The 9716-nt window shown below is 34.2% G+C and overlaps 1 protein-coding gene across 2 annotated transcripts; it reads right to left on the bottom strand.

The window, feature by feature from the left end:
• Nucleotides 1-345: 345 nt before the first annotated feature.
• LOC123564934 (solute carrier family 22 member 4-like) lies at nt 346-9261 on the bottom strand. Of its 2 annotated transcripts, XM_053537582.1 has the most exons (8): nt 8663-9260; nt 5255-5676; nt 4604-4837; nt 3399-3533; nt 2903-2985; nt 2455-2572; nt 1551-1623; nt 346-748 (listed from the first exon to the last, which is right to left on the bottom strand). In XM_053537582.1, the coding sequence occupies exons 1-8, from the start codon at nt 8954-8956 to the stop codon at nt 566-568; spliced, it is 1542 nt and encodes a 513-aa protein (XP_053393557.1). In that variant the 5' UTR covers nt 8957-9260; the 3' UTR covers nt 346-565. The 2 variants fall into 2 exon arrangements, with proteins under 2 accessions (XP_053393557.1, XP_053393558.1); XM_053537583.1 differs by lacking the exon at nt 2455-2572 and having other exon boundaries at nt 568-748; nt 8663-9261.
• Nucleotides 9262-9716: the final 455 nt, after the last annotated feature.

Below are 9716 nucleotides of genomic sequence, written 5' to 3' on the forward strand. Positions count from 1 at the left end.
TATCAACATATCAAGTCTGAAATTTAGACTTCAACTTAAAGAACTGCTATATTTCTATTTTTTTCCTTTCATTTTTAATTCGCACAGATTATCACGAAACTTCATATCAATATGCATTCCGCTGCCACAGACACAAAATGCTCTATAAATAACAAAGTTATGGCAAATTGAACTCTTGCCACACCTGTCTGATTATTAAAACTTTAAACATTGATAAACATGGGACCTGAGAATATATAAAACATTTCATAATTACAGATCACTTTCATATGTTACATGAAACAACAGGAACGTATATCATTGTATATACGACTGAATATAGAAAACAAAGACATATTGAATAGCATTACAAAGTAAGGCAATTCGAAGATCTTGATATGCACTGTTGGTTCATTACAAAATGTTTCCTGAGTATCTAGAATGGGCTCTTTGTTATTACAGTCTTTCTTGTATAAACACATACTTGTGTAAATGTCTGTTTTGGTAATGAAAAATAAAATATTCACAGCAGACTTTTTTGTTTAAAAAATTAACCAGTGCTTTTGAAACCACTTGGAATGTCTCATTACAAATGAGTCGATGTTTCAATATTGTCAACCGTTTTTTCTCTGCCGTCTACTTTAATATCTACATCTAACATATCTTCTAGCACAGCATCTTTAGTTTCCCTGTACAGCATCATAATGACAGCTGAGATCATCATCAGCACACCACTGAGAAAATATAGAATCCCTGGTATCTCGTCGTCCTGAATTTAAACATACATATTTAAATAAATAGATTTTTTGAATCGACATACATTTATTATATTTAACATAAAATCTAGTTGTTTAGTACACATACATATTTTCATTTACAATACATATTCCTTTAACCATAAAAAGGATTATTATAACAGTAGCTCGATCTTGGATGCTGTATTCGGCTCGAGTGAATTTTGCTAAATCGGATCTCAGAAGGCGAGCTGCGCCGAGTGTGATCCGTCCTTGCAAAATCCACGAGAGCCGAATACAAAATCCCACATCTAGCTAAGTACTGTTGTATTGACCTTTTTATCATATACCTCCATCTTTTTGATTGTTTATTTGTAATCGAACGAAATCTTAAATGTTTGATGTTAAAATGAAATGAGTGATTCTTTTGTGTGCGCTGTTTATATAACAGTGTCAGCTCATGCATATCAATGACGGTAGTCCGGCAACATACAATACGGAAGGTACAATACGGGATATATTTCGGCCTGTTCGTGTTTCCTTGTGAAATGCAAGCTGTAGTTTTGACAAAATGTATATAGGTGTATTATAAACATGTTTATTTGAATGTAAAGTATCCAAATCGAGACAGTTTCAGATATATAAATGACATGCATATATACGTTGTATATAGCTTATCGTTTTACTTATCTACTTATCTATATGAGCAGTTGTTTAAATTTAACCTTTAACTCCTTATTGATTGCAATTATTATATCTTTCTTTTACCAGGAAATGTCACAGCCTTATTGTGTAGCGGTGATTGCATTTAGTTCAATTTTAAGATTTTATTCTTACCAAGAAAACAATTTGTGGTGCAACCATGCCACCGACTCGAGCGGCTGTGCTATGAACGCCGTAAGCAATCGTTCTGAAGGATAAATAAACGTGATATCAAGTCATTGAAAATTCAACAGATCATACACTAAAAGTGCTCTACAAAGAAATGCTCTGACTGGTTAAAAAGATTCCACTTGAAAAGTGGAAAACCGCAGATCGTCCAACACGACATAAACGAAAATGTTGCAGACTCGGTTTGATTGAGCCTTTCATGGACGGAAGTAGGGATGCAAGCTACCGTCCACGCCCTCTAGCCCTGGGTTGAGCAGAACTCAACTTTTACACATGTTATAAGTACTAGGATATAAATTAGAGACATCATACGGCGGTGCATATGGAATGATGCACAGAGTGCAACTCCATGAAAAGCGGTGTATGGTCCCCAGATAAAATAATGGCTTTGTCCTAAACGAGGAAAAAATGGACAGAACTTAATAGACTGGAATTTAGAGCGGGAATATGTGGCTATGGAGCCTGCATATCACAGAAGCTGCCAAAAGACAAAATGAAAAAGTAGGCACCATATCCTAGGGGTGGTTAAACAATACCCAAAGCTTTTAAAGCGGGAGTATTGGAACCACCCAAGCCGAAATATTCAAGCTGAAAAATTACAGTACACTAACACAACATAAATCTCGTGCTGAACGATGTGAAAAAAACTAGTTACAAAGGTTCTACTAGTTATGCTTAAACTAGTTACAAAGATATCAATAGAAATGCTTAATCTAGTTACGTAGATTCAGTTGATGAAGATTCAAAGTAAATGTTCTTAGTAATAGCTAGATACCGCAAAAAGACAAATCTTATGTAGTTGCTGTTTATGTGACGGACAAACGGAAAAATATGTTAACGTTCTTCTTACCTGACAACAGTTGGGTATATTTCAGTGGTATAAACTATCATAGCTTGCCAGCCACACCCTACACTTAATTTTGACAGAAGTGCAATAGCATTGGTAAGTTGTCCATTCACTGGTAATGCTGTGAGTTTCAATTAATACAATGATATAATAAATGCAGCGCCAAACGTAACTGACAGTTGGGGAGCACTTGACAAAATAAGAATATTGCATACAGACTTAACTCTTTACGACATTTCAAATACAAACCTCACAGGCCCCCTTCTTCTAAAAGTCTTTTATATAGACATTCTAGCGAATTTCTGAAATTTGCTTTCCTTCTAAGCTAAGCGCTTGTGTAAATATATTGTAAGATATTATAAGATAAATTTTTTTTGTAAACTGGTTTTTAAAAAAAAAACTTAATATGCAAGAAACAAATCATCATTTATCTTTGTTTATACAAACGTACTAAAGTACTGTATGACACCAACTCCAATTCCTGTTACACCAGCAAGTACGTAAAATGTGAAACACACTTTCTTCCTGCCAAACCTAAAAAAATATAAATATAGCAAGGATGACAAAGTTAATAACTGACAAACTACCTGATAATATATGATAACTGTTATGGGCATCTGTGACCGAATTGCTGTGACTGCTTTCTTCAAAACACTTGTTGTTGCCTCTATGGGATTTTATGCGTAAGGACAGGAAAAATACAACTGCCACACGGAAGGTCAGTGCTTCTACCCATGTGTCATTCAGTGCTTAGAAATATGTTTTTGATGCACAAGTTCTCCCGGAAACACATGGGCCGTTTTTATAATTATTTTACTCGCATGATTCTGAAAATCAGAACGTAAGCTGTAATCATTTAAAGTGAATAAAAGATAATAGTAACATGTAACTTAAAGACGGTACATAATAAATATATATTTTTTTTAAATATTAATTTTGAAACCAACCAGTTGACCAAAAATGCCGTTAAAACCATAACTGGAGTTTCCACCACATTAATAAGAAACATGTTCAAATACAAGTCTCCTGATAAACTCTTCACACCAAATGTTATACCATAGTACCCATAGCTGGCTGCAAACCTAAAAAACAACAAGACGTTAATATGTATATTTAGTTAACTTAACTTGCATTGCATTTCACGTACTGATATAACAAAATCAAATACAAATATATACACATGGCGAAAAAGTCATGCTCACCCTGAATAAGAAATGACAAACAATTGCATAGCAAATTTTTAGTTGCATTTCAATTGTCTCTTTAATTACTCTTAACATTTTCATAAACATGGATACCAATTATTTGGCTATTTAATGATTCATTTCGTTCTAAATTTCAAATGAAAAAAATCAACAAATTTTTAAACATTATATAGGTTATACTGATGTCCCTAAAACGTTATCTCTGTTTTTAATTATAGCATAGTCAGTTTCTATTAACTTACACAAGTGTCCTCGTTGTTAATAAAAAATCAAAGTCAGTTGTCCAAGTAATCTACCAGCATCAAAACTGGCTTGTTCAGACATGTCGTTTTCTAAATTTTTATATTTAGTCGAACGAGTCTGTAAACATCTCGCTTGGAAAAAGAAGTAATCGTTGATAGGTGGTCTCTCAACACAGGTAAATTTACATTTTTTTATTGCAAAAATGCGAAGAGAAAGTAAAGACCTTCATAAGCAGGTTTAATATTAATGTCCTTTATTCGAAGATGGTCCATGGTATTTTCTAAGTATTAACTGGCCATGTTTTCACAAATATTCCTCCACCTCTGATTCACACAACTGGGGAATTTAGTAGTTACTTGTGGAGAACAGGTCTGTACTGGTACAGAATCTGGAAACACTGGTTAGCTTAACTGCCCGCCGTTATATAACTGAAATACTGTCGAAAAAGCGGCGTTAAACCCAGAACGAACAAAGAAAATCACAAATATTATTCATGAAGTGCAGATACACCTGTTTTTGCAGCTACTTTTGCACATGTAATGAAATTTTCCAACTTGATGCATACAGAAGGAATGCAAATACGATCGACATCACAAAATGAATACGAAAATGGAATGTACTAAATGAAATTTTTTAAATAGTATTTATAAACAGCAACTACGACTAAAAGAACATTTTGGCAGAATTACGGCACAATTAATTACCATGCAAACAAAAGGCCAATAGTGGTCTTTGTGCTCTCTCTTGTTCGGAAAAGATCCAGAAAGCTGTATCGTTTGCTTGTAGCCTGTTGATTTGTTTCTAGTTTTGCCTCTGCAAATATTTTGTCAAGTGTTGGCTTCTCCGCCTTGTTGACCTTAGCGATAATGTTAACAACTCTCTCTGCTTGTTTAAAACGTTGCTTTGTAACCAGCCAACGGAAACTTTCCGGCATTATCCTTAAATATAACCAAACATATAATTCTTGATAATGAATTTCGAAACTTTCTTGTCATACATTTAAGAGAAAACTCTTGATATATTGTATAGCTACAGCTTCTTTGCACTATACTACTTTGTAAATGATGTGATTTGTAATTTTACCCTCATAGATAAACAAAAACAGTGCTATCATATACTAAAATTATAAGCATGAACGAATTGCTCTAGTCTCATTTTGAAAAAGGTGTAATAAAGATATAACACTGACAACACAAGTTAAACTATAACTCAGTTCTGTCTCAAATATTTGTTGATTTATACTTTTGTGATTCGCATTTTGGAGCACAACTTTACTAGACGTCGATAACAGAAATCGTTTTTTTTAAACACAATGTCAAAGAATTTTAGAATTATCTAGTTCAAAGGTCACCTACCACCATGCTAATAGAAAAGGTGCTCCTACAATAGCAATAGCAAGATGTATTTTCTTCCAGTCATGAAATCCCCATGCAACCAAGGCAAAGAGGCTGGACTCCAATGCCCAAGACGGTGTAGTTACTATAGGTGGCCTCCATTTAGCAGAAGCAAACTCATTAGTGAAGCTGTACTGTACCGTTAAGTAAAATCCAACACCTATACCAATAAGGAATCGCAAGGCAGCGTATACCTGCCATGATGGTGAAAAATAACCAGCTAGATTAAAAGCAACCGTCGCAAAAATGGCAAGAAAATAAGTCGGTTTCCTGCCAATCATATCAGCTAAATGTCCTGAAACAATGCATCCAAGAAGTACTCCACCCATTTGTATCGTTGTTATTGTTGCTGAAATCCATTTCTTGTCACATACAAGGTCAAACTGAAAAGGAAGAAATTATCTTTGATTTGAACTAAAAATGCATACCCGCAAGAGGAATATCAAACTTTCAAACAGGGGATCACTATGGACCTAAGACAAATCGGCCTTAGATGTTTTGGCTCAGTCAATTCGGTCCGAAGAATTTTCGGTCAAAGAACATTTTGGCCATAAGATATTATGTACTAACATTAAAAGGTTGACTGATATTGTGAGAAAATGCTGTTTGGAAAACGGTGACCAGTCGGTTGGGCCAACGTTGCGCCAACGAACAAGACCGAAGGAAGAACGTTAGCAAAATGCGGCTGGTCCACAGGTAAAAACTGAAACCTAAAAAGACACATCGGTAATGTTATCTAATACAGGCAACATCAAACAACACATGTCAGCCAGAAGTTTCCTAACGTAAGCCAAAATATACGGAGCCGGATCCCTAATTGGGATGGAGGATAATGAAACCTAATTAGGGCCACTTCTTAAGGATTAGCACGTAATGTAATATCCAGGTCAAAATGTCTTATAAAGAATATTCATCGGTTTTTATTTTAAGAGTTAGCATTCAATATTAAGTTTAATATTTTCTTTCTGCTTAATTATTACTTGCAAACAATTAATTTGTGAGCTATTTGATAAACGTAATTCAATCATTCAATCTGACAATATGTAAATTTAGACATGCTCCAGTTCAATGTTCAAAATGAAGTAGGTCTCGTTTTATTCTATATTTAAATTTCTACAACAAACCCTTTATTCTTGCATTACTTCATAAATAATATTTACATACTATTTTCATACACTTAAGCAGGATATAATTTGCATACACTCATCATTTGCAAGCAACTTGTGCCGTCCTTGCACTTCAGAAGGGTCAATATTTAAAAAGGGTCTGGACTTAATGTATTTATGGTTAATCTTACTTTTCAACACCTAACACACATGTGTAATGGGGTCACAACTAATCCAATGTAAAACTTAGAGTCTGGTTTACTTGTAAATGATAAAACCTGTCTGAATGTTAACGAGTTTCAAAATAGTAAAATCTGAATGGTAAGTCCACAGGGGGAACTTTTAGATTTATGCGTTCAGTGATGATTCTAGTACAAATGTAAACAGTGGGTAACTGAGAAAAGTGAAACAAAAAATGAATATACGCATGTTACATGTTGGGCACGATCTCTTAAGCTATCGACTGCAGGAATTCGATTCTAAAATCTCAAATGTTCGCTAGTAGAAATGACGGGCCATTTTATGAACATTTAGAATTTATAGGAATTATTAAACATTTTTGAAGTAGCAGTTTGGTTAGAAGTTTTGATGAATGGAAATTGCCAGTTATAATCTGTATTGCTTAAGATTTAACAACAAAATACAACAAAGGCGATACCCACTGTGCTACTTTGTTTTACTTGTTTTTTGTATATATGCGCTGTTGTAAGGTTATTTCTCTGAGAGTCTGCGTTCATGGAACGTGGCTATCCCTATGGAACTTTTATCATTGTTTATACATTGATATGAAACCTTGTTATTTTTGCAACCGTACTTGAGTAAGTAGATTACATAGACATCCAATATCTTTGTTTGTAAAATACGTACAGTCATAAGATGATAGGGGCCTTCGTAAGCAAACGGTTAAGGTCGTTGGCTACGAATCATTTGCCCTTCATTAAAGTGGGTTCGAAACATCACGTTGGGCGTAGAATTATTTCGTGTGAGGTAGTACCAACTGAATTATGGAAGGTTGGTTGCCAATGTTTGTAACAATGCCGGAAGGGCATCTTGGCTCTTCATCAGCAAAAGCTGGAAATTCACCTTATGACGCAAAGTTGTATCGTAGTGACTAAAATCCGGACAAAACAGAATTATATGTCAAATAATAAATATATATGTTTCTTTCATTGACTGCATGTTTTAAGACAAGTCGCTTATTTACTTCCTGAAATTACTATAATGTTACTGATAAACTTTCTGAAATGGTGATACATGAAAAGATTATTAAAAACATTTTACTTTTACTGTATCCCACCGTGTGTACTTTTAATTCAATTTGCGCAAGATTGGCTTGTACTTTTACATCAGCGTTACATGAATTATGCGCACTCACTTAAATCTTGTCGTTGTCCACCAAACTTTGTGTGTTAACATTGGTCATTTTCCTTCTTTGTGGCGATATTCAGCAATTCGACGCGCACAACTAGTATTTGTGCGATCTTCAGCAATCGATTAATTGTTTAAAGCAAAAGTGTATCAAGAGAATGCGCGCAGAATCTTTTTCAACTAAAAGTAATTCCGTAATTCCGTGGGGAAATGCGAAGTTTGATAAAAACGTAAGCGAGGGTCTGTAAATCGTTCAAAACATGGAATTTTCCTATCAAAAACGTGTTCTGTTTTGAATCCAATTCAAATGAATCATTAAGTATACTTTTGATGAAAGAAAACAAGTTTTATGACATTACAGAATATTAACCACTGCACCTATATATAATTGCTACATTGTCTTTAAATATCTAAATGATGCAGAACGTTTTAAAAACAGAAGAAAATAAATCGAATTGATTATAGTTTAAAAGAAGAGTGCTTGATCCCAATATAATTATATTGAAACTTTAAACAAACCATATTGCTGCATTCAGATTTATTTCTTAACCTAATACTCAGTACAAAATTGCTACATAGTTCAGTAAAATAGTACAATGTACTCAAGTGTTTAAAAACTGTTTTCAGATACATTTCAGCTACTTAAAAATATTTGCGAATCACTTGTATAGGAATGTCTGTTATAAAGTATTCAGGAATGGCCAAATGAACCGGTGCCTAGGTGACTGAGCCTATGTCTTAGTCCAAAATGAAAAGGGTTCGGAATTAACAAGGACTGTTTTATTTTATGGCTTAAAAGTGTGGAAATCTTCTAATTTGATGCGATATGGTCCCAAGGTAATGGCACTTAAATGAGATATTTAAGTTACGAAAGGATTGTGAAACTCAGACTTACATCAGATACAACAGTCTTCATATGAGTTTGGAACACATAATCCGTACAACTGCTGCTATTTACGTTGCATTTGTCCTCGAGAGTGTCGTTATAACTGTGAGCAACTGATTCATTGTTCCCATACTGTCCATTGTAACACAGGAATCCTGGGTCCTGTCCAGCAAATGTCATTGTTATCATGCTCCATGTCGCTATTGTCTTTCCAACATGAACGATGGCAGCCAAAAGCCATTGATAAAGTCCGCATCCTCCAAGATCCGTGATAAGGTCTTCAAGTAATACGTTATAAGTCATTTTTTGTACGTGAACTGGAACCGCTTCTGATTAACTTAAAATTTACTACTTCATTTGATTTTGTTACATCTGTAAAAAGCAATATATATATTTTTTAAAAATAAAGTGTAAATAATAAACTATATCTACAGAAATACATTCTTCACTGTTATGTTGGCATAGCAAGTTATTTTTGTATGACCAACAATGGGGAGCAAAACTGGCATGGGATATGCAGAATTTAAGTATATCACAAAATTAATCCAATTAAAATATTCCCTATTGGCCTTGTCCAAAGTCGATAGAAGACGTGTTCATTTCAAGTGAAGAGACAAGATCAGATGTTAAGTCACGTGGAAATCCTCCATCAACTAGTTTTTATACATCGTTAAAGGTAAAATATAGCTTAAATTTAGTAAATCAATTTACTTTTAATTCAATTTGCGCAAGATTTGCTTGTACTTTTACATCAGCGTTACATATATTATGCGTACGCACTTTAAATCTTGTCGTTGTCCACCAAACTTTTCTCGCGGTTTCATTCTGTTGCCGATGGAGGCAAATACCATTGTTTTAAATGAATAGTAATACAAAACGTAAGTTAGAATATAATATAGTTATGGATACTGGAGGACCAAGAGGCTGCGATAGAAAGACCCTAGTAGTGCTCATTGAGTATAAGGAATTCTGTGTATTCCTCCGTTGTTCTCTTTGATATGGTGGTATGTTCAGTCAAGTATGTGCGTTCAGTTCTCAGTGAACTGAAAAGTTTTACATCATA

Source organism: Mercenaria mercenaria, chromosome 2 (genome assembly GCF_021730395.1).
Source record: "Mercenaria mercenaria strain notata chromosome 2, MADL_Memer_1, whole genome shotgun sequence".
Classification (NCBI taxonomy): Eukaryota; Metazoa; Mollusca; class Bivalvia; order Venerida; family Veneridae; genus Mercenaria; species Mercenaria mercenaria.